Source organism: Stenella coeruleoalba (assembly GCF_951394435.1).
Source record: "Stenella coeruleoalba genome assembly, chromosome: 17".
In the NCBI taxonomy this organism is placed as follows: domain Eukaryota; kingdom Metazoa; phylum Chordata; class Mammalia; order Artiodactyla; family Delphinidae; genus Stenella; species Stenella coeruleoalba.
Genome location: NC_137163.1, coordinates 20,784,292 through 20,810,647, shown reverse-complemented (window position 1 = coordinate 20,810,647; position 26,356 = coordinate 20,784,292). Strand labels below are relative to the sequence as shown.

At 41.5% G+C, this 26,356-nt stretch overlaps 2 protein-coding genes across 5 annotated transcripts in view; one reads left to right on the top strand and one right to left on the bottom strand.

Moving 5' to 3' along the window:
• Positions 1–26,356, bottom strand: part of RAD21 (RAD21 cohesin complex component) — a 146,211-nt gene that overhangs the window by 75,155 nt on the left and 44,700 nt on the right. For 3 of the 4 annotated variants that reach the window (XM_079902305.1, XM_079902309.1, XM_079902306.1), the window contains exon 2: positions 2,038–2,145. The gene's annotated coding sequence lies outside the window, so the exon portion shown is untranslated. Of the gene's footprint in view, positions 1–2,037; positions 2,146–2,303; positions 2,434–26,356 lie in introns of those variants that run through there. The other variant, XM_079902304.1, reaches the window with a different exon arrangement.
• AARD (alanine and arginine rich domain containing protein) lies at positions 2,341–7,760 on the top strand (the record flags this gene model as incomplete). Its single annotated transcript, XM_079902312.1, has 2 exons — positions 2,341–2,667; positions 6,505–7,760. The coding sequence occupies 2 exons, from the start codon at positions 2,341–2,343 to the stop codon at positions 6,643–6,645; spliced, it is 468 nt and encodes a 155-aa protein (XP_079758438.1). The 3' UTR covers positions 6,646–7,760.

Genomic DNA, 26,356 nt, shown 5'->3' with positions numbered 1-26,356 from the left:
TATAAAAGAAAAAAAATTGTAAAATTCAAGATGCACCATGGCTGAAAAAATTGATCTATGGAAAATAATTAATTTGTGATAAAACCAATCTATTCTAAAACACCATTTTGTCTTACTGGTTTACTTTCACAGCCTGAGCACTCTGTATAATACTTGGTATATAAATAAGATATTAAATAACTACTGCTGAATGAATTTGTTCTTTCAGGCTTTAAGCTTCTGGAGGGCAATAATTGTGCTTTATTCACCTTTTTATCTCCCTTACATGGGACAGTGCTTAAATGAACATGCACCGTTCACTGTTTGTTGAATTAAATCAAACTTAACTGAAATTCTTGTTGAAGAAAATGATCTGGAAACAGAAGTGAAAAATCACAGCAGAAAACTAATTTTAAATATTTCTGGACCTCCCTGGTGGTGCAGTGGTTAAGAATCCGCCTGCCAATGCAGGGGACATGAGTTCGAGCCCTGGTCCGGGAAGATCCCACATGCCGCGGAGCAACTAAGCCCGAGCGCCACAACTGCTGAGCCTGTGCTCTAGAGCCCGCGAGCCACAACTACTGAGCCCATGTGCCACAACTACTGAAGCCCGCGCGCCTAGAGCCCATGCTCCGCAACAAAAGCCACCGCAATGAGAAGCCAATGCACCGCAACGAAGAGTAGCCTCCGCTCGCCGCAACTAGAGAAAGCCTGTGTGCAGCAACAAAGACCCAATGCAGCCAAAAATAAATAAATAAATTTATATATAAAAAAATATTTCTACTGCACATTGACTGGTGCTGGTTTTCAAGCCCCACCACCTATCACATATATGCATAAAAACCACAAATTTAAAAAACTTAAATATTTATATTGTTAGTTCCTAGTAGACCATATGGATTTTCATAATTTCCACCAATAGAACACATCTTCAAATGTTTCTAGAGAATCTTTGTGACAAATATACAATGATAGGTATATGACTGTGCTTAGGTTGTAAACTATTGTAAGGGGGCAGAGTGAATTCGGCAGATTATCGGCAGAATTGGTAACCTGCACTGCTCCTTATCCAGTTGAGCCTTAAGCCATTTCCGTAGAGTTGAATTTTATGAGCACAGGGAATGTGAACATTCAGTCACACAACTGAGCAACTTCTTTTCCTCTTTGGGAGGTAGTGTGTACCCAAGGTGTGTCTCAGTGGTTCAGAGCACAAGCCAGTCTTCCTAGGTGCAAATCCCAGGCCCACCATTTACCAGTTTTGTGATCTTTGCCTTACAGCTTAACATCTGCCTTAGTTTCCTCACCTGTTAAATACAGAAACTAATAGTACCTTCCTCACAGGGTTATTGTGAAGATAAAATGGGTTAATATATGAAAAGTGCCTGATACACAGGAAACACTAATCACAATTAGCTCTTACTGCCCTCAATACCAATCAGGGACTTGGAACATTGCAGGTGACTTGTAAATCATTATTAAATGAATGATTAATTCTGGGAGTACTGTATGGACATCTCTGCCCCCTTTCTGGATGGGGGGGGTAGGTATTTGCATTCTATGATCACACAAAAATTTTGATTGTTTATTCCTTTTTAGAAATTCTCGATTAGATCCAAAAGAGGCAGCTGATTCTGTTCACTGATAAAGGATATACAAGTAATACTGGCACCTGATTACACTGAGTTGGGAATTAGAAAATAACACACTCTGGAGTAAGAGGCATTTTTATTTTTCATTTTAACCCCTTCACAATGTGAAAGTGGCAGAAGGGTGTCAAGTATAGAAAAAAACACGGAGTTTCAGAATCGAAGTGTCTTCTGCATTGTTGGGCTTGTGGAAAGATCATTCTAAGTTTCAAACAGGGCCCAGCTTCTCCCACTTGACTGTGGGCAACGCCTGGGATTGGTACGAGGCCTAATCAGACTTTATATCCACAACACCTGTCACAGTGCCTCAGTCGGTAGAAAGCCAGAGAAAAATATTTTACAGGGCTGAAATATTAATACTCGAGGCAACCCGGGCCTCAAACTTTCCATCCGTACCTCAACTTCCACCTACCTGGATGGACCCAAGTCTTCCCTTAGAACGACATTCCAAGGAGCAAGAAAAAGGGGGCCAGTTGAAACCTCTTCTCGAAGTTATGGGAACCACTTCCTTCGTCTGTTGCTAAGGAGGGAAGAAGGACAGAGAGATGAGGCTGGGGGAAAGGAGCGCCTCTACACAGCGGAGCAATAGCCCCGTCCCACTTGGCAGTGGTCCCGCCGGTTCCATGAGTTACCCCGCCCCCAATCTCACCCGCCCTCATCTCGCACTTGGAAACAAACCTTTAGCAATACAAGCCTGGAACCCAGCGTCTCCGAGATGTCCTTGGGGGACTCCAGCCGCCGCAGAGAGGGAACTTCCCGGGGGCCCCACGGCATCCTAGTTGGCGCCGGGCTCAGGCCCTCAACCCTGCCTCCCTCACGAGGCTTTACCGGAGGCGGTGAGAGCGTGGCCGGCCCGGAGGAGGCCCCAGCCGCCAGCCCGCTGCTAGAAGACCTCAGGCGGCGACTGGCGAGTGCCTTCCAGCGGGCGGCGCCGCGCGGCGTCTCGAGGCGCTCGCGGGAGGAGGCGGCGGCGGAGGCGGCGCGGGAGGAGCGGAGCCGGGCGCGCGTCGAGAGCGCCCTGGCCGGGCTGCGCGCCGAGCTGGTGAGCCCGCTGGCGGCCGGCTCTCGGGGCCGCCTCTCCTTCGTCCTCTCCCGGGGCCCCCGGCCGCGGGCCGCGCACGCGCCCCACCGAGGGCTTGGGAGGCCGAGCGCCGCTTTTCCCAGGGAGAGGGTGAGGCCGTGCCGCGTGGGCGAGCTGGTCACCGGCCGTCGATCTTCCCCGACCGTGCCGATGCTCCTGCCTCCCAGGCAGCATCCAGGAGGGAAGCGGGGGAGGGGAGGGGTCCGGCAGGGCCCGAGGTGCTGGCTGGCTGTCGAGGGCTGAGTCTACTAGTGACACACCCGAGACCTCCGTCACCACCCCTCCCCAACTTGTTCTATATTTTTCTACCACATAGAAAGTTCCCTCTAGGGAACTCATAGTACGTGCATGTTATGGGGCTCGGAGGCGGAAGTTTCAATGAAATGAAATCACAGGATGGATGGAGCGAGTCCATCAGCAACTGTTTCTTTTATTCTGCAAGTTTTATCTTTCCCCTGGGTAAGAATTCAGAAAACAAAAAATGATAATAAGGTATTTTGTAAAATTGTAGCTTTTTAACATTAGGCAGGAGGAACTGTACGTAAATATTTTAGTTACTGTTTTGTGATTTAAACAATTTCCAAGTTAGGTACAATTTGAAAGAGACAAAATGAATAAGAGCAATTTAAGCTTTAAAACGGTGCTGCCCATGAATATGTGTAGTGGAGATTTGGAAAGTTCTAGTCTTTCGCATTGAATACTAATAAAATGTTAACCACTACTTTAGAACGCATTCAACCATCAGTCAGTTGCCTGATTTAAGAACCTTAACAGTTTATCTTGTTTCTGAGTTTGAGAAGGGCAAGAAGGTAGTCAATTTAATTTTACCTGTGTTAACAATTTGAATCTGACAAGGTATGTATTAATTCTGACCCAGCCATATAGGAGAAACACATGGTTTTCTTCCAATACCTGAGCAGTGGCTGGGCGAGACCCCTCATTAGTAGAGATGGCCTGGAGGGGGGTGCTATGGATGAGGACGCCCACTGGAAGGCTGAGCCCGGGCTTAGTCACCCTGTGCTGCTGACCTGGGCTGTCACCATCCCTCCCATACCTCAGCTGACTCTTTTTTTTTTTTTTTTGCGGTACGCGGGCCTCTCACTGCTGTGGCCTCTCCCATTGCGGAGCACAGGCTCCGGACGCGCAGGCTCAGCGGCCATGGCTCACGGGCCCAGCCGCTCCGCGGCACATGGGATCCTCCCGGACCGGGTCACGAACCCGCGTCCCCTGCATCAGCAGGCGGACTCCCAACCACTGCGCCACCAGGGAAGCCCTCAGCTGACTCATTTAAATCAAGTGAAGAAATTACATTCAGTAAGCTCCGAGGCACTTGAACCTTCACATTCTAACTAGTCGTTCCACTAGTAGGAGTTTTAAGCAAGTAATGCACCGGGGGTGGGGAAGAGGTGGAGAATAAAATTCCAAATAGATGAGGGTTCAAATCCCAGCATTAACATTTACAGGCTCTGCTCTCACTGTTCCTATTACTTTAGGAATGCTAATTAGCAAGTTTGGGTTTCAGCTGTAAAATGGAAATAATAAACTCATAGATCACTGTAAGTATTGTATGAGTTAATGTTATATAAAGTGCATAGAACATAGACACTACTCAGTGGCTCTTACTGTGTTTTGGTTGTGCCCCCAAAGTGACAGATACCTAGGCATGGAAGATCAAGGGTTTTTCTGGAAAGGACGCAAAGAATGTCACACATACACAGATGCTGTGTTCCTGGGATAGAGATCATGGTCAACATCTTGGCCGACCATTTCACCATTGTGTGTGGCCAGTCATGAAGCAGCAAAAGAATGTGGATCCTCAACACCATCACCACTAGAAGAAGCCGTTTTTGATAATGGGCCATTAGCCAGTTTTCTGTAGGAACTGGCACCTATCCATACATGTATGTCCACACATCATCTGTTAGGGTGGTATTTGTGTAAGGAACAATGATGAACAGGTTCAGTTCATTTAGAGGCATGTTGCTACTTATGAAATGTTATTTATGCTATTATTTGTTGTTTGAATTGGTCTTCTTAGTGGCTTGCATTGAATTCCAGGGCCTGGGAGTGAATTCCAGGGGTTCTATATACCTAAAATTGTATGCCAAATTCTGTATGCACATCAAATGCACTTCTTTCATAGCTTTCATTAGATTCTCAGTGGGATCCATGAGGAAAGAAAATTAAGGAATCACTGGTGTTTGACTTTCCTAAACAGGTGTGAGTTACACATACTTTGTTTTGCTTAGATGGTGAGCCATTATCAGTAATTCAACTGCTTGATTCTTGGCATGAAAGTATAGGATGGGTGTTCATCAGTTTCTCCATTTAGTCATTCCTTCACTCAGTCTTTTAACAAACACACAGAGAACCCACCATGTTGCGTGAGCAGGCAGTGCACCCCTAGCTGGGGATACAGTTATGAATAAGAACAAACTGTGCTCAAAATCATCAGTCTAGTGTAGGCTGTGTGCTAGGAGAGGCACATGTACAGAACACTGTGGAAGCACAGATAAGGCGAGACAGAGAAGGCTTCTAAGAAGAGTTGGCATCTGGCTGAGCTCAACAGGAAGTGGGTGGCAAGGGGCAGAGCGGGCAGAAGATGTGGCTCAGTACAACGTGTTTATTCTGGGACAAGCAAAGTTTCTGACCAGCTGCAGTGGGAGCTGGTGTGGGAAGAGGGCCAGGAAATAAAGCTGGAAGCATAGGGCAGGTTTATAGGGCGTCCGTTCCACACTGGAGAACAGAAGCTTCCTGTAGGCAAGGTGCCAGGGCTTCTTGTGCTAGTGGTTGTGTTGTTACTGTCTGTTTGCTGGATGTTCATTTACTTTATTCTTTGCAAATTCTTGCTATCAAAGAAATGGTTCCAGGTGCTGAAGAATGAAGAAAAATATGTCAGAGGAAAACTGAAAGAAATTTTATCCAGTGACTTTATTTTGCAAATTAGGAGGGGACTGCCCATATTTGCTTTTTACCAGCGGAATGTCCTGGTTCACCCTGGGGTGGTTTCTTTTGGTGAGTTGATGAGGGGTTTTCAGCAGAGAGAACAGGGTTCTCATGAACTGCATTAAACAAGACCCTAATTGAAGAAATATGCAAATAGTTGATTACTAGTTTTCAACTATAATGCAAAGATTATGTTGGACTAAGCTTTTGTCAGACTGCCTCTTAGGTACATTGCCCGAGAGATCGATCTATTTCTTAATACACGAGGACCTTCACAAACTCCCACTGGAGGGAGGGTATAAATCAGCCTTGCTGTATAACAGATTTCACTCTACAGTGAAAATTGTTAGATTCTATAAGTACACGCAAAGGGGTCGTTAAATGTTTTGCTCAACAGGGAGACCATTTAAAATCCTAAAAACTTGAAATGACAAGTAATCAAGTAAATGGGCCCAGGTCCTGAAAGTTCAGGGGGCCCTGAGCAGTTATCCTGGAGCTCAGAAAGCTCATAGAGATAAATGATTCCCTCGCAGATCACATGCCATTGCTTGGAAACAGCCTTCTATGCACAGGAATTTTTCAAATGGATGGCTCTGTGCATGAGCTTTTTTTGTTTTCATTGCAAGGCCATTTCGAAAGCTATTTGTATATCTGGATTTTACCTTATCGTAGAGAAAGTCAGTTTTATAGTCAGGCCAAACAGTCAGAACTGGAGAATAAGATGAGAAATACGTCTTTCTTGATATCTTGTTTTCCTTTCCTACAAAGTCCTTATTTTTCCTGTGCAGAGAGCAGTTTCATTTGATCCATATCTCAGGCTAATAAAAATCCTTATTTTTTTCTAACTTTTAGCTGGAAATGCATTTCCAGAATTGCCAGCTGGCCAGAACTCTGCTGGATTTAAACATGAAAATGCAGCAACTGAAAAAGTATGAACTGGAAATTGCATCAGAATTGCAAAGCTCGGAAGATAATGTCGTGAATATGGAATGAGGAAACGCACAGAAGAAGATCTGAACCCTAAAAATAACATAGACAGCTCTGAAACAATTCTGACAGTAACATTATGGATGCTTTGTGTAAGACTTTAGGGGCAATTTTTAGGCCAAAAGCTTTGATGCCATGGGGAAGTGACAGAAAACATCTACAAGAGGGGAGAGAATGGTATGTTGTCAAGTTTTACAGTTATGTATTCATTGTTTTGGCTGGGAAACAGAAGTAAAAAGAATGTACTGAAGAATGCCTTAATGCCAATTTCCAGCGTTCTGTCTTGTGCCATCTTAACTTTCTGATGTTATCTGAACTTTCAGAATCTGTGTTTGCTTTTGTTCTACTTGATTATTCTTGGTTTATCTGCCCAGTTAGCTGTTCAGTAGCCTTTCCTTCCCGTCCTGTCCCCTTTTTGGAGAATTACTCCTGCCTAGATTCCAACCATACCCTTCAGGTAGAGTCTACCATTAAGGGTGTCTCACCTCATTGGATATAGTCACGCAGATCGAGGCAGTTTGATCAACTTGTCCTCAGGAGTTTTTGAACTTGAGCTAAGGGAGCAGATGAGTATTAGAAGCTGATGGGAGAAGCTGTGGAACAGAGGGCCTTGGAAGCTGCTGGTGGCCACCATGTGAGAGAACGGAATCTCTAATATAGGAGGTCGAAACAGCACCACTGAGAGCCCAAAAGGGGAGGGAGAGAGCTGCTCTTCCTTGTCTCGGGTGCAACTGCTTAAATCCCCAGCCCTTGCTGTCATTTGGGTACATGAAAATCCTCCAATAGCCTCCTAATACCATCTCCTTTTGCCTAAGTCAATTGAGTTGGAGTTTTATGACTTGTACACAAATGGTTCCCAACTAACACAATTCCTTTGTTAAGCTTTTAGGAGTTAAAATGGTTCATGTTGAATTAGAATATCTACCTCTACCTTAATAGTGGTTCCTTCTTAATGTAAAAAATAAAGTTCATAAAAAAATAGTTGCAGGTCTCAGCGATATTCATAATGGTCATTGTCTGTAAAAATAAATATTAATTTATAAAATGGAAGTCATTTGCATATTTAATTAACAATAAAAATTAGGTCTGGAAGACAAAGGAGAACAGAATGGACATGGTCTTTCTCTTAAATACAAGTCGTTTTATGTGTGTGAGGGTTTGAGGATTATCTGAACCAAGTTTAGTTTGTCCTTAACTTTTTTTGATCACTCTAAGTGAATTATTTCAGCTCTTTGGTACTTAATTTCTTCCCTCTGTACAACTGAGGTATTACTATGTTCAACTTACAGGACATTGTCAGTGAGCTGTCAGCGATATCGGGATATCTAACCCCTGGATTTCTTGAGAAGTTCTGCATATAAGCCCTTGGCTTATAAACATACAGACTGGTTTCTTAACTTGTAAAAGAGATTTCCTATAAGTGTCTTCCTCAAAGTTATAGAAATTCTGAGGAAAGAGGCAGTGGAATTCCTGTGATCTGTTCTTCGAAAAAGAGTCTACTCAAATGTTGGAGCAGTCATTCTAAAGTACATTTTACAATTTATTATTTACAAATTCTTGTGATTTTGTGTTTAGCAAATACTCAGGATGATTCATTTTATAAGCTCAATTCCTTACAGAATACAGAGTGGCTGACGTTGGTTAGCATTCATGTGAATAATTCAATTCTACTAAAAATGTGCTCTCTTGGGAATCAAAAGAAAGAAACAAAAAGAGAACTTCTGAAAATGGATGCATTATTTTTCCCTTTTTTCAGACAGAAAAAAGTCCACCATTTATCGTAAAGTTTTTGTCACCAGTTTTTTGTCCTATCTTTCAGCGATAAACTTTGGATCACTGTATCTTTTAGGAGTGACAAATGGAGAAACAGAATAAGAAAGTCTTTGTTTGGAAGCCCTCATCGGTGGAGGTGGCCTGTGATATCAGCTGTCGATAGAGAGATACAGTGAGAACTTGATACTTGGGACACTATTGCTATTAAATGTTTTTTGCTTTGTTTCCCCTCATAAAGTGAATTCTGCTCTCATACCATATCCCTCATCTTTTTTTTTTTTTAAGTAGAAGCCAGACTGTGTTTTTTTTTTTTTTTTTTTTGCGACTGCAATCAGCTGTTTTTTTTAGCTTGCTGGATCCTGGTCCTGTCTGCTGCACACGGAAAGACAACAGGGACTCCCTTCTAAGGGATGTGGGGATGCACTTCCAATGGCTACACTTCTTCACTTTCCAGAGTGTTTAAATAAGCTAGAGCAACAGTGTGACATTTTAAAGAACTACGAGGTGGAAGGGACCAAACTACTGCCAGCTGGAGGGGAAAATGAGAAAATAATTATAACCTAAATTATGCAACAGGAAAGCAGTAACTGGATAAGTCGAAGAAAGTAAAATGTTCACCTCAGTAGTGGATAGAGAGGACCAAAGAAGAGAAAATGACAAAAACAGTTTAGCGAGGAAAATATGGCACTTAGGTTTTTCAAATGACGATTCCTCACAGCTTTAATTATGGGGGGGCTAACCACGTTATCAGGGAATGGGCTTTCACGCTCTGGTACTTGGTTAGCATCTACCACTGAAGAGGCGCCAAATTAATTATGACAATTAGGAGCTTTGCATAGGTTGTTAGGCTTCACATCCCTTTACAGGTGGCCTGGATGAATCCACGTCTTGTTTGGCTTGCGAAACTACTGCTGCTGTAACAGGTGATTCTGGAGTGCCCAGCGGGGGGACGGATCACAGTCTGATGTGGGTAAACCCGTGATGGCTGGGCCTACACCAGTGGGATGGGATGCACAAGAATCCCATCTCCCCTGGTCCCTTCCCAGGCAGGGTACGGGGCCCCACTCCAGCCATCAGTCCTGTTTATTTACCACTGTCATCACTGCCGGAGTCCCTCCTGGCCGTGAGCCTGGCACAAGGCCCTCCGGTGCCAGCTGCTTCCTCGCTTGCATTTTTGCTGCTGCCATCACTGCCGCTGCCTCTTCTGCCTCTTTGGCTGTATTATTAATGAGGGTTATGGACGGATTAGAAATATGGGGAGGTTTCGGGTTGAACCTCTGCCACTCTGCCTACCTCTGGGTCTGGCAGCCTCTTGTTTCACCTGGACCAAGGGGGCCACGCACCATCAGCGCTTCTGGGTCCTGCCTCCAATAAATGCTGGGGCTTACGAGGCTCCACTTCTTCCTTAGGAACCACAGTGCCGCCATCCTTCTCTTCTGGGACCAGTGAAGGGGGGACCCTTGGAATGTAATGATAAACCAGCAATGACATGAGCCACCTCTCCTGTGCCCCGTGTTGGGCCAAGAATGCCACGTGTATTAGCTTATTTAATCCCGTGATGATTCGTATGCACGTAGAACATGGTTTTGAGGTCATCTAGCCTTCGTATTTAGTCCTGGCTTGGCCACTTACCAGCTTTATAACCTAAAGCAAATTGCTTCAATCTCTTTAGATCTGTCTAAAGAAGCTAGTCAAAACGGTACCTGTCTTATTGAAATCTTGAGGAGCCCAAGCTGAAGAACCTCGAGGCAGGTTTGGGAGACAGAGTTCGTGGTGAAGGCTCTTCTACTTTCTGTTTCTTGTACATCTTCAGTTCTATGTGATCTCACTACCCTTTTGGACTCAGACCTTGCCTGTGCCTGCTTCTTTCTTCATCACGTCTTTATGTCTCTCTAACGTTCTGCTACCTGCTCTCTGTTGTGATGTTGACTCTTCCGCTGGTTGATAAATTGATTTACTCAACTTGAGAGGAGGCACCAGGGAGATATGAAATGGCCAATAAATGCTACTTACCAACCGCTGAATCTGCCTGGCACACAGTGCCATGTGCGTTTAAAACTCGATCATCCCAGCAACACTGTGAGGTTGGAGCTATTGCTTTTTCCATTTTATCAAGGAGGAAATGATCATCAGAGGGGCCATGCACGTGGAGCTGTCAAGATTCTTGTCCAGAGCTGAGTGTAGTCGGGCTTTTGAGACGCTCCCAAGGTAATCAGGGAGACCCAGACATAAGTGAATAAATTTGATATTATAACAGAAAGTGTTAACAGAAGCCTGTATGAAGCACTAGGGATGCTTTCTACAAGGGTCAGACAAAGAAGGCTTCCTTGAGGACCTGACCCCAGGTTCTTTCTGTTTCACCTGGAAAAAGGCCCTCATTTTGTGCCTCACATTCTCCATAGACAAGTTGGGTGATCTGGAACACATTACTCCACTCTATTTGGGCCTCATTTCACTCATTTGAAAATGAGAGAGAGAGTGGAGTGGCCTCTAAAACATTCCTCTAACTTGGAAACTCTATTCTCCGCCAATCCTGCCTGCTTGTAACTGGACTCTGCATCACTCCCCTCTGACTTGCCCAGATGTCCTGACACCTGTGATGGCGCAGGGGGCTGCTGACTATTTATCACTGGCCCTTGGCCGTGACTTGTACTCTCCTGGTCCCAGCCCTGGCCCCGACCATGGCCCTGGCTGTTGATGCAGCCTTGATGATGATGAAAAGCAATTCTTGTCACTCCTGGATGCCTCTCTGCTCTTCTCACCCACACCGTGACTGCAGCCAGGGGAAAATGTCACATTTGCACTTCACAAGGAGATAAGCATGGCTCAGGCCTTTTATGTGTTAGACTTTTGGAAGCCTGGCCGATTGCCTGCCGAGGCGGTCGCTGCAGGCTGAGAGCAGTGTAATATGTCGTTAGCAGTGCAGCCTCCGGAGTCTGGCGATGGCGTTGGAATCCTGGCTCCTTCACTGCCTCACTATGTTATTATCGCTGAAGTTCAGTTTGCTTCTGTGTAAAGTAATATTATAATAATCACACCTACCCACCCCAGGGACTTGCCGTGAGGATCTAATGGATTAATGTATGGTAAGTGTTTAGAATGCTCTCAAGTAGTGTTTAATATTCTGACAGCCCCCCTAACAAACATTTTGCTCATCCTTCTTGTCTGCTGGAAGCACCCAATTCCAGGAGAGATTGAGAATGACAGCTTCACTTTTCTCAGCCCTTCTGGGAGCTCAGAATGGCCATAGAATCCAGTTTTGTCCACTAAGACATAAGGGAAGTTTGCTGGGGTTTTTCTGAGAAACATTTTCTTTTCCTACAAAAGGAGAAAGAGGAGGTAAGCTCTCTTCTTTCTTGCTTAGGAACACTGTCACGTGAGGTGGTAAAGCTTGCACCTGCTGCAGACACCCTGTGACCAAGGTAGGAGATACACGGACACTTTGAGGATGGGAAGACAGAGAGGTGAAGAGAAGTAATGTCGCTGATGGCAACACTGAGCTCGTGAGCCAACCCTGAGACTGCCTACCTATGGCTAGTCTTGTTCTCTAAGGAACAACAGTAATAAAACTCAATTGTTTAAGCCACTTTTATTTAAGTATTTAGTTCCATGCACCCAACGAAGCATCACTAACTGACACGCTTGAACCCCGACAACCTCCTGGGATGAAGGTTCAGGATGATGCATTGTCTGATTGTAACTGTGGATATTAGAAACAATAGGCAAAGGACTCCAGAAAGATCATTTTGTCACTTAGGACCCATCTAACGCAATAGGAGACCAATCAAAGCATATTGGAGGGAAATGTATCTGAGAGAAAGCCCCTGTTGAACCCCGTGGAGACTCTGGAATTCTGCAGTAAAGGTTCTGAGTATTAAAAACATTTCCAGGGCTTCCCTGGTGGCGCAGTGATTGAGAGTCCGCCTGCCGATGCAGGGGACATGGGTTCATGCCCTGGTCCGGGAAGATCCCACATGCCGCGGAGCGGCTGGGCCCGTGAGCCATGGCTGCTGAGCCTGCGCGTCCGGAGCCTGTGCTCCGCAATGGGAGAGGCCGCAACAGTGAGAGACCCGCGTACCGCAAAAAAAAAAAAAAACCCAAACAAAAAAACATTTCCACATGATCACACTTGTTAAGAGAAAGACAACACGTCCAAAATGGAGTCACTTATGCTAAGCCCCACACCACCAAACTGAGATTTAACTTGATTACAGTTTTGCCTCTCCCAGAAATGGAATTTTAAACCAGTCAACCAGTAATCACGTGATCAGCACTCGTCAGGTAATCTGCCTGATAGACCCCTGCCATCCCCTAAAAGAAAGTGACGGTGCAATAACCCACCCACTTTTTTTGGGCCTAGTATAGCTTCCTTGTGCCTACTTCCTTCTGGCTATAAAAGTCTTCCATTTTGTACACCACCTCAGAACCCTTTTCTATCTGCAAGGTTGGATGCTGCCTGCTTTGAATCGATTTTTGCTCAAACAAACTTAACATTTTTAATATACCTTGGTTTATCTTTTAACACACTCCATCAAGGATATCCAAATGCCTATGGAACCTGCTACGTATCTGATTCTGTCACAGAAGCCATTTTATTTTTCAGCAACTGAAAGAAATCGAGATGAAATAATTTCCTAAAGTGTTTCAGGAGTGAACTGGCAGTAAAATACAATGACGTGTTCATCAGCTTTTAAATTTTTGTATCAGGGACGTTTAGGGAACTGTCAAAAAACAGCCTAAAATCAAGGCTGTACAAAAAATTGCTTCTGAATTGGTATGAAGGATGCTTGTCTCTCTAAACTTCTACAGGATTCAGTTAGGAATTGTCAAGCAAAGAAATTTCTCAAGATTCCTAGGTGAGACTGTCAGGTTACTGAGAGCACGACCAATGTCCTCTCAGTCTACTATGACTCGATGGTTTACTGTTTACCCCCAGCCCTACAGCTTACCCAGTGCTTTACAGTTTACAATATACCAGGTGCTGTCATAGGCAATAGCTCACTAAACCCACAGTAACCCTCTGGGGTAGGTGATGCTTATGGCTGTTGAAATTTGAGGGGCAGCAAGAAATCTTGCCTGCCTGACTTTGGGAATATCACCCTCATCCTGCTTCCCCCAAACATCACTCTCCCTAAGTGGCTGGTGTTTCCCCCAGGAGGAAGTGCAGTTTAGGAAGTCAGAAAACCCAGCTGTGGGTGTCAGCTCTGAGCTGAACTTGCTGTGTGATATCTGGTGAGTCTCTGGGCTTCAATTTTCTCATTTATAAAGTGAGGGACTGAACTCAAAACGATCTTTAAGACTCTTTGGGTTAAGCATTATTGTCTCCAACTAACGCTTTTGGAATCACCCTTTGAAACAATGCTGTCATCACTTCTTTAGTATGAATTACTTTAGGTTGCGATATGAAAACACCGACCTTTAGAGCAGTGGTCCCCAACATTTTTGGCACCAGGGACTGATTTCGTGGAAGACAATTTTTCCACGGATGGGGGTGGAGGTGGGGTGATGGTTCAGGCAGTAATGCCAGCGATGCAGAGCGGTGGGGAGTGGCAGATGAAGCTTCGCTTGCTCCCCTGTCACTCACCTCCCGCTGTGCGGCCCAGTTCCTAACAGGCCGTGGACCCGTACCGGTCTGCGGCCTGGAGGTTGGGGACCCCTGCTTTAGACTGTCTAGAGTGAATAATTAAACAACGGAAGGGAATGGAAAAAGAAAAAAAATACTAAATTTAAATACTTTGTACCTCATAATTTTGCCTTAAGTTCAATTAGCAGCGTGAATCTAACAGTCCAAACATTCTTTGTTTCTCTCTTTCTCCCTCTCTCTGCCCCCTCTCCCCACACTTCCTCCTTCCCTTTTTTTCTTCCCTTTTTTATTCAGCTTTATTGTTGTGCCTCCTGGGTGTCAGGCACTATTCTAGGAATGTGTTGAGCATCAACTTTGAAATGAACATCTTGCAATGAACATGAAAGATGGGGTTCTAGTTCTCACGGTGTTTATGCCCTGGATGGGAAGAGGGGCAGATAAGTCAATAAGATACTCTAGTATAATGTGATCAATGCTGTAGTGGGGGGAAATTCAGAGTGCTAAGGGGGCAAACGGGAGGCACACAAATGACAAAATCAACATCCATTCATGATAAAAACTCTCATCAAAGGGGGTATAGAGGGAACATATCTCAACATAATAAAGGCCATTTATGACAAACCCACAGCTTACATCATACTCAATGGTGAAAAGCTGAAAGATTTTCCTCTAAAATCAGGAAAAAGACAAGAATGCCCACTCTTGCCACTTCTATTTAACATAGTATTGGAAGTCCTAGACACAGCAATCAGATAAGAAAAAGAAATGAAAGCCATCCAAGTTGGAAGGGAACAAGTAAAACTGTCACTATTTGCAGTTGATGTGGCACTATATCAAGAAACCCCCCTAAACTCTCCACCAAAAAACTGTCAAAACTAATATATGAATTCAGTAAAGTTGCAGGATACAGGATTAATGTGCAGAAATCTGTTGCTTTTCTATGCACTAATAATGAACTATCAAGTTCAAGCAAGTAATAAATCCCATTTAATATCACATCAAAAAGAATAAAATATCTAGGAATAAAATTAACCAAGGAGGTGAAAGACCTATACTCTGAAAACAATAAAACACTGATGAAGGAAACTGAAGATGATACAAAGAAATGGAAAGATATCTCATGTTCATGGATTGGAAGAATTAATATTGTTAAAATGTCCATACTACCCAAAGCAATCTACAGATTAAATGCAATCCTTATCAAAATACCTATGACATTTTTCACATAAATAGAACAAACAACCCTAAAATTTATATGGAACCACAAAAGACCCTGAATAGCCAAAGCAATCTTGAGAAAGAAAACAAAGCTGGAGGTATCATGCCCCCTGACTTCAGACTATACTACAAAGCTATAGTAATCAAATCAGTATGGCACTGGCAAAAAACAGACACATAGATCAATGGAACAGAAATAAACTCACACACTTATGGTCAATTAACCTATGACAAAGGAGGCAAGAATACACAATGGAGAAAAGATATTCTTCTCTATAAATGGTGCTGGGAAAACTGGACAGTTATATGTAAAAGAGTGAAATTTGAACATTTTCTCAAACTGAATACAAAAAGAAACTCAAAATGGTTATTAAAGGCCTAAATGTAAGACCAGAAACAATAACACAGGCAGAACACTCTTTGACATAAACTGTAGCAGTATTTTTTTGGATCTGTCTCCCAAGGCAAAGGAAACAAAAGCAAAAATAAACAAATGCGGCTTAATTAAACTTAAAACCGTTTGCACTGCAAAGGACACCATCAACAAAATGAAACGGCAGCCTACTGAATGAGAGAAAATATTTGCAATAATGGGTTAATATTCGAAATATATAATTAGCTATACAACTCAATATCAAAAAAATAAACAACTTGATTAAAAAACGGGCAGAAGACCTGAAGAGACAGTTTTCCAAGAAGATACACAGACAGCCAACAGGCACATGAAAAGATGCTCAACATTGCTAACCATCAGAGAAATGAAAATCAAAACCACAATGATATAACACCTCACACATGTCAGAATGGCTATCATCGAAAAGACCAGAAATAGGAACTGTGGGTGAAGATGTGGAGAAAAAGGGACCCTCCTACGCTTTTGGTGGGAATGTAAATTGGTGTAGCCACTATGGAAAACAATATGGAGGCATACATAGTGGCAGTCCCATTTTCCATTCCTACCAGTAATACAGTAATTCAGTTTCATCATGCCCTCGCCAATTTGGGTATTGTCACTATTTTTTATTTTAGCCATTCTGATAGGTATGTAGTGATATCTCACTGCAGTTCTAATTTGCATTTCCCTTATGGCTAGTGATGTTGAACATCTTCCATGCATTTATTTTCATGTGTTATGTTCTTCAGAGAAATGTATGTTCATATCTTTTGCCCATTTTCTAATTGGATTATTTGCTTTCTTCTTAAAAAAAAAAACCTGTTGAGCTTGGAGGGCTGTTTATATGTTCTACATACAACCTTTGTCCTATATGTAATTTGCAAATGTTTTCTCCAAGTCTACTGCTAATCTTTTCATCTTCATTGGGTCTTTTACAGAGGAAGTTTTTAATCTTGATATAAACCAATTTTTCATTTTTTTCTTTTGTGAATCTTACTCTTAGTGTCATCTCTAAAAACTCTTCACCCAGACTTGGACAATACTTTTTAATTTTTCCTTCTTAGTATTAAAATTTAAAAATAAATGTAGGTGATCAAATATGCTTATCTTTTCATTTATGGTTTGTGTGTTCCACTGGATGGCCTCTCTACCCCAAAATTATAAAATTATTTGCATGTATTATTCTAGACACAAGTCTATTCTTACTAACTTGTCTTTTTTTTTAACATCTTTATTGGAGTATAATTGCTTTACAATGGTTTGTTAGTTTCTGCTTTATAACAAAGTGAATCAGTTATACATATACATATGTTCCCATATCTCTTCTCTCTTGCATCTCCCTCCCTCCCACCCTCCCTATCCCACCCCTCTAGGTGGTCAAAAAGCACCGAGCTGATCTCCCTGTGCTATGTGGCTGCTTCCCACTAGCTATCTATTTTACATTTGGTAGTGTATATATGTCCATGCCACTCTCTCACTTTGTCACAGCTTACCCTTCCCCCCCACCATATCCTCAAATCCATCTCTAGTAGGTCTGTGTCTTTATTCCTGTCTTGCCCCTAGGTTCTTCATGACCTTTTTAATTTTTTTCTTAGATTCGATATATATATATGTGTTAGCATACGGTATTTGTTTTTCTCTTTCTGACTTAATTCACTCTGTATGACAGACTCTAGGTCCATCCTCCTCACTACAAATGACTCAATTTTGTTTCTTTTTATGGCTGAGTAATATTCCATTGTATATATGTGCCACACCTTCTTTATCCATTCATCTGTTGATGGACACTTAGGTTCCTTCCATGTCCTGGCTATTGTAAATAGTGCTGCAATGAACATTGTGGTACATGACTCTTTTTGAATTATGGTTTTCTCAGGGTATATGCCCAGTAGTGGGATTGCTGGGTCGTATGGTAGTTCTATTTTTAGTTTTTTAAGGACCCTCCATACTGTTCTCCATAGTGGCTGTATTGATTTACATCCCCACCAACAGTGCAAGAGGGTTCCCTTTTCTCCACACCCTCTCCAGCATTATTGTTTGTAGATTTTTTGATGATGGCCATTCTGACTGGTGTGAGATGACACCTCATTGTAGTTTTGATTTGCATTTCTCTAACGATTAATGATGTTGAGCATTCTTCCATGTGTCTGTTGGTAATCTGTATATCTTCTTTGGAGAAATGTCTATTTAGGTCTTCTGCCCATTTTTGGATTGGGTTGTTTGTTTTCTTTGATATTGAGCTATGTGAGCTGCTTGTAAATTTGGCATAGAGGGAACTTTTCTCAACATAATAAAGGTCATATATGACAAACCCACAGCCAACATCATCCTCAATGGTGAAAAACTGAAACCATTTCCACTAAGATGAGAAAAAAGACAAGGTTGCCCACTCTCACCACCATTATTCAACATAGTTTTGGAAGTCTTACCACAGCAATCAGAGAAGAAAAAGGAATCCAAATAGGAAAAGAAGAAGTAAAGCTGTCACTGTTTGCAGATGACATGATACTATACATAGAGAATCCTAAAGATGCTACCAGAAAACTACTAGAGCTAATCAATGAATTTGGTAAAGTAGCAGGATACAAAATTAATGCACAGAAATCTCTAGCATTCCTATACACTAATGATGAAAAATCTGAAAGTGAAATTAAGAAAACACTCCCATTTACCACTGCAACAAAAAGAATAAACTATCTAGGAATAAACCTACCTAAGGAGACAAAAGACCTGTATACAGAAAATTATAAGACACTGAAGAAACAAATTAAAGATGATTCAAATAGATGGAGAGATATACCATGTTCTTGGATTGGAAGAATCAACATTGTGAAAATGACTCTACTACCCAAAGCAATCTACAGCTTCAATGCAATCCCTATCAAACTACCAATGGCATTTTTCACAGAACTAGAACAAAAAATTTCACAATTTGTATGGAAATGCAAAAGACCCCGAATAGCAAAAGCAGTCTTGAGAAAGAAAAATGGAGCTGGAGGAATCAGGCTGCCTGACTTCAGACTGTACTACAAAGCTACAGTAATCAAGACAGTATGGTACTGGCACAAAAACAGAAGTATAGATCAATGGAACAGGATAGAAAGCCCAGAGATAAACCCATGCACATATGGTCACCTTATCTTTGATAAAGGAGGCAAGAATATACAGTGGAGAAAAGACAGCCTCTTCAATAAATGGTGCTGGGAAAACTGGACAGCTACATGTAAAACAATGAAATTAGAACACTCCCTAACACCATACACAAAAATAAACTCAAAATGGATTAAAGACCTAAATGTAAGGCCAGACACTATCAAACTCTTAGAGGAAAACATAGGCAGAACACTCTATGACATAAATCACAGCAAGATCCTTTTTGACCCACCTCATAGAGAAATGGAAATAAAAACAAACAAGTGGGACCTAATGAAACTTAAAAGCTTTTGCACAGCAAAGGAAACCATAAACAAGATGAAAAGACAACTCTCAGAATGGGAGAAAATATTTGCAAATGAAGCAACTGACAAAGGATTAATCTCCAAAATTTACTAACTTGTTTTTCAATTATAGAAATAACACATATACATTAAAAAGTTCAAAATGTAGAAAGGTAAACTTTGAAGAAAAAGTTGCCTTTACTTCTGCCTGTTTTATTTCCTGAGGTAGACACTGTCAATTATTTCTTGTGTATCTTTCTAGAATTTCTCTCAGCACACACAATCACACACACACACACACACACACACACACTTACACACACAACTTTTTTTTTTAAACCAAAGGGGATCATAATGTATGTATTATTTTGTGACAATGTTTCCCACTTGATATATCTCTCTATAGCAGTACATGAAGATCATTCTCATTATTTTTAACAGCTGCAGGGACAAACCATAGTTTATAGAACTTTTCTCCTAATAATAAACAATTAGGTTACTTACAGGAGTTTTATTTGCTATGTGAAATAATGCTGTAATAAATTTTCCTGTACATATTATTGTACAGGTAATTATAAAAACTACATTCCTGGATATGGGGTTCTTAAATTACAGAGTATGTGCTTTTATAATTTTGATACTATTGGCAAATTGTCCTTTAAAAATGCAGCATCAGAATATACTCTTGCTAACAATGTATGGAAATGCCAGTTTCCCAATATCCTCACCTACTCTGGAATTACAACAATTTTTAATTCTCTGACTATTTGAGAAGAAATGCTCTCGTTTTTCTGAATTCTATTTATTTATTCTCAATTTTTTTTGGCTGCATCAGGTCTTAGTTGTGGCACCCAGGATCTTTCACTGAGTTAGGCGGGCTTCTCTCTAGTCGTGGCACGTAAGCTCAATAGATGTGGCACGTGGGCCTAGTTACCCCATGGTCGGTGGGATCTTAGTTCCCTGACTGGGGATCGAACCCTGTCCCCTGCATTGGAAGGTGAATTCTTTACCACTGGACCACCAGGGAAGTCCCTTTTTTTTTCTGAATTCTAAATACATTTAAGAGACGGTGAGTTTGTGTGTGTGTGTGTGTGTGTGTGTGTGTGTGTGTGTGTCTCAGTATAAGATTGTTAAGAAACACAGCTTTACATTTCACCCTATAAAATTCAAATTCTTTGGAATATGTGCTAAGGTTTTATAAAATAAAAGAAAGGATGTGCTTCTAAAGCCAACTGAGGTGAATTTTACGCTCTACAGAGTCAGCAACTTTCTACTTTGCTGTGCTAATGGAGAGGATGGGATTCATCAGAGGTGTCATTACTAGGAAATATCCCACCCACCACATAACTTTAGAAGTCTTGACTATCACCCAGTAGTTTTCAAGTGAGGGAAGATCTGTCTGTAAACAGAGAAATATCTAATAAATAGTTTCATCTTAGCTTTTTTTTATGGTTTAGTCATCCATTCATCCATCCACTCATTTATTTATTTAACTATTTATTTACCACCTAATTGGCATTGGCCTAGGGCCATGGAGATATAAGGATTGTGTCCATTGACCCACAGTCTGATGTGTGGGTGGAGAAAGAACAGGGTTAACAGGTCTGCACAGATGTCCACTAAGAGCCTCCAAAGACTCCTGCACAGGGAGTCAGGCGAAGACAGAGCAGGATATGCTTAAATCCCATAGTGATCAGCAGACGAGTAGATAGAAAGGGCAATCCTACCTATTGGAGATTTTGGAAGCTGGATGGAAAACTTAACTAAAATTCAAATTAAGACCCTGATCAAAACACTTAATTTCCATTGATGATCTGCAGGAGGAATCAATAACGAAGTCAGAAGATAGACCTAAAAACAAACACAATTACTAGCTCATCTGGCAATACCCCAGCCAAGAAATCTGCATGACAAACAATGACCACCTTCTTGGCTATCAGCAAATAAGTGCAAGCCTAGGGGAAGGGCAGGGCAGGCACACAGGGGGGTTCATAAATAAATAGATGGTATAAAGTGTATTTTTACTACAACTTATAAGGATGGTCTTTCCAAATGAGTATTTTCTATTTTCAAAAAACTGGTTATGATAAAGAAAAAATGTAGACCTGAGAAAAATCAAAGTGTTTTACTTGATATTCCTCTTACCACCTTTCATTTTCTAAGGAGAGAACATAAATAAAGCGATATGTCACGCAGTCTTTTACAGGTCTGTATTATCACTGTTTAGTCTTTATATATTAAAACACATCTCTAAGTAAAGGACACAGTATTATACCCCACTGACATTGACATAGGAGAAAAATTCATTTTTAGGGTGAGAAATAGGATAAGTATTGCCTAAGTCTGAGAATCCAATTTCTATTCATGTCATGGAATAGAACTTCTTCTATAGAGTATTTTTCTGAAAGGCTTTTTAATATGAGGAGATGGATCTGTTAAGAACAGATGATTTTAATAAACATTTTCTAGACTGGACTTAGGGAAGTTGAACTCCACACCCTTGAAGTCTCTGTACTCCTCTTTCAAGTCTTGAATTCCAGCATGAATTTCCATCAGCTGTTTAATTAGCATCTGATCCAGGCACCTAATCACCATCTGCCAAAAAGAAAATATCTATTGCCTGTGAGCTAGGTGAAGTCTGATCTAATACTTTTATTTACTTATTTTTAATTTTTTATTTTTTGGTGGATGATCTCTTTCTCTTCACTCTTCAACTGAGATATCTGCATTTGGTACTTTACTAGTTGGGTTGGAGGTCCATGTTTTCAGACTTATACCCCAGGATGACATGCCTCACCAGTGGGATTTCCTGGTCCCACATCTTACCCAACCAGGTCCCTGCTCTGCTCACTCTTCCTCTGACAAACTCATCTATGTACATGTGATAAAGGGTGATCTTGATGGGCAACAGATTGAAGGGGCAATCTGGAGGCAATATCGTAATGCAGAGGAGTTTAGTGTAAGCTTCACTTTGAATGTTGTTACATTGTACTACACAGTCAGCTGACATGGTTAAATGCTATGAAGCTCAAGTCTTCATTCTTCCTTCCACATACTGCCCTGTCTTCCAGGCCCATCTTGCATGGGTAGCGCCGTTCCCTCTCACCACATCCAGCCTCTTGCAGTATGCAACACGAATTCTCTTGCTTTAGGGCCTTGCTCCCAGTTCTTCTCTCTTTGGGAGCGGTGCTTTGGCCCCATACATATAGTTACCTCCCATTCATCTTCTAAAACTTGGCTGAAGAGTCACTGCTCTAGGAAATGTGCTAGAATTTTTGCCTTTCTAATCCATGAAGTCCTTTTTAGACGATGTTCCTCTGTGTTTCCTTAGCATCTTATGCATGCTTCTTTCAGAACACTTGTCAAAGACCATGCCTGTAATTTTGTTCATCCAGCACAAAGAAAGCTGGAATTAAAAGTAATCATTCATATTATTTGTAGTTGTTATTGTTATAGTACTATAATCCCCAGCCTCTAATGAAGCCACTGGTATATGCTTGGAAGTTGATAAATATTTGTAGAACGACTGGATTAACTCAGGCTTGCGTTAGGAACTATACTTTCCTTCTCTGTAGCTTCTTCTACATTATCGCAGAGAAAAGTGATCCCCACCTTCCTAATGCCTGTAATACTTTCTCCCATTCATACAGACTTTTCACTCTGTGCCCCGATTTATGCAAAGTCTCCATATATAACATATAAACTCCTTGAGGGCAGTAATGCTATTCTATGAAACTATGGCCCCTACAGAACCTAACACAAGTCACTGAATGAAGTAGATATTCAAAAAAATATTTTTCCCCCTAAGGCATAAAGCTTTACTAGAGATAGAGTGTCGTGTCATAATGACAAAAGGTACATTTCGTATGACAGAAATAATTTTAAATTTTCATGCAAATTTTGACACCGCCTCAGAATGTTTAAGCAAAAGTTAGCAGAAAAAATAGATAAATGCAATATCATACAGTGATAGTTTAACAACTCTTTCTATATTCGATAGACCAAGAATATAAAAAGTCAGCAAGAATATAGAAGGGATTAATTACATAATTAAAAAATTAGCAAGCATAATTAAGATCTAAGATATATACGTAGTAGAACAATGCACCCCCAACCAGAGAATACACTCTTTTTTTTTAACATCTTTATTGGAGTATAATTGCTTTACAATGTTGTGTTAGTTTCTGCTTTATAACAAAGTGAATCAGCTATACATGTACATATATCCCCATATCTCCTCCCTCTTGCATCTCCCTCCCACCCTCCCTATCCCACCCCTCTAGGTGGTCACAAAGCACTTAGCTGATCTCCCTGTGCTATGCGGCTGCTTCCCACTAGCTATCTATTTTACATTTGGTAGTGTATATACGTCCATGCCACTCTCTCACTTCGTCGCAGCTTACCCTTCCCCCTCCCCGTGTCCTCAAGTACATTCTCTATGTCTGCGTCTTTATTCCTGTCCTGCCCCTGGTTCTTCAGAACCATTCAAAAAATAATTTTGAATGCATAAAAAATAGATAATAAGCAGGATCACATTTGTTGATTTCTGAAAATTATAGCATATTTTTGCTGAATTAAACGTGGAGGAGGGGATGAATAGAGATATTCTGGTAACTCTGAATGTGCTGTGCAATTACAGCTCCTCAAGAAAGACCATTGGGTAATGCTAAAATGTTTGCTGAAGCACAATGGTAAATTTTTTGACAGTGTTCTTTAGTGCTAGAAACAAAATAAGAAATGATGTTAGGCTTCTATTTACAGATCTATTGCCAGCACAACTGATAATGAAAGAACTCCAAAGCTATACTGGATAAAATTAGAAAAGATTACTTGATTGATTAGTGATGTCTGCCATGAGGATGAGGAGTGCATGCCCATATATTTACCATCTCAGGACTGTGCCATCTACCCTGTCATTCAATTGGATACTAGCAAGGATCGAAAACTAATTTCCAATTCCTGAGGTTGAAACCATGGTATTTAAGTTTTTATTCTGTTGGGTTCTGTCATAAGATATACTATATAGTAGTTTGGGTGTTATAAAACACTAAGTAAAAGATTTTGGATTTGTTTTTATTTGCCCTTTCATGTTTGTTCCTAAAATCTAGGTTTTGGAAACACTTGTTGCCCCTGTAAGGAGGTGGAACCTAATATCTACCATTCCCCTTGAGTTTGGCTTCCAAAGAATAGTGTATGGAAAGGGGGGAAAAAAAAATATATATATATATATATATATATATAATTCTACAGTGGAGGAAACTGGCAAACACTCCCTAACCAAGTAATCAAGGTGAACATCCCCAATGATAAACCATGTTGATACCATGTACTCTCTCTTATGATGATAAGGGCACTTGACCTCTGTGGTATTACTCCCCAAATCTTGTAACTCCAAGTTGAATTACGAAAAAGCACCAGCCAACCCCAAATTAAGAAGCATTGCACAAAATATCTGACCAGTACTTCCCCAAACTGTCAAAATCATGCAAAAACAAGGAAAGACTGAGAAACTGTCAGAGCCAAGGGCTGTCTAAGCTGATATGATGTCTAGATGCAATGTGGTATCCTAGAACAGAAAAAGAACGTTAGTGGAAAACCACTGAAATCAAGTAAGTCTGAAGTTTAGTTAATAGCAATGTACCAGTGTTGTTTTCTTGGTTTTGACAAATGTTATCATGATAATGGAAGATGTTAATATTAGGGGAAACTAAGTGAGTGGTACACAGGAAGTCCTTATTATCTCTGCAGCTTTTTTGTACATCTCTAATTATTCTAAAATGAAGAGTTTATTTAACCAACCAACTACACAAAATGTGTTAGTGAGGTATGTGTATTCTTGTTTGGGGTGTGTGTGTCTATGTTTGTGGGTGTGTGTACTAAAACCTTGTTCAAATAACATACGTGAAACCTAGGCTTCAGAATACGATTTTACCTGGGGAGAATTTTGCCAGGGAAATGTTATTGGTAACTTATTTAGTTATTATATTTACCATTTTATTTTTAAGTTACCCTCACTTTACAGTAATGACACTTTTTCTTCCTCCTTTTCCCTTTATAAATGAAGTAATAGAAGAATAGTCAGCATTTCCCTTATTTTTTCTTGTACTTCCTCTACTTTCAAATACTAATTCTGCTATCTTCTAACAAAAATTTCTCCTTTTGGGGGAGTAGAAGGACGAGCCCTCACTCCTTGCGAGAGCACCAGAATCTAACAGCTAACTGCTGAACAATCATTGACAGGAAGACACTGGAACTCACCAGAAAAGATATCCCACCTCCAAAGACAAAGGAGAAGCCACAATGAGACGGTAGGAGGGGCACAATCACAATAAAATCAAATCCCATAACTGCTGGATGGGTGACTCACAAACTGGAGAACACTTATACCACAGAAGTCCACCCACTGGAGTGAAGGTTCTGAGCCTCACGTCAGGCTTCCTAACCTGGGGGTCTGGCAATGGGAGGAGGAATTCCTAGAGAATCAGACTTTGAAGGCTAGTGGGATTCGATTGCAGGACTTTGACAGGACTGGGGAAACATCTTGGAGGGCACACACAAAGTAGTGCGTGCTTCGGGACCCAGGGGAAGGAGCATTCACCCCATAGGAGACTGAACCAGAACTATCTGCTAGTGCTGGAGGGTCTCCTGCAGAGGCAGGGGGTGGCTGTGTCTCACTGTGAGGACAAGGACACTGGAAGCAGAAGTTCTAGGAAGTACTCCTTGGCGTGAGGCCTCCCAGAGTCTGCCATTAGCCCCACCAAAGAGCCCGGGTAGGCTCCAGTGTTGGGTCGCCTCAGGCCAAATAACCAACAAGGAGGGAACCCAGCCCCACCCATCAGCAGACAAGTCGATTAAAGTTCTACTGAGCTCTGCCCACCAGAGCAAAACCCAGCTCTACCCACCACCAGTCCCTCCCATCAGGAAACTTGCACAAGCCTCTTAGATAGCCTCATCCACCAGAGGGCAGACAGCAGAAGCAAGAAGAACTACAATCCTGCAGCCTGAGGAATTAAAACCACATTCACAGAAACACAGATGAGATGAAAAGGCAGAGGGCTAAGTACCAGATAAAGGAACAAGATAAAACCCCAGAAAAACAACTAAATGAAGTGGAGATAAGCAACCTTCCAGAAAAAGAATTCAGAATAATGATAGTGAAGATGATCCAGGACCTCGGAAAAAGAATGAGGGAAAGATCAAGAAGATGCAAGAAATGTTTAACAAAGACCTAGAAAAATTAAAGAACAAACAAACAGAGATGAACAATACAATAACTGAAATGAAAAATACACTAGAAGGAATCAATAGCAG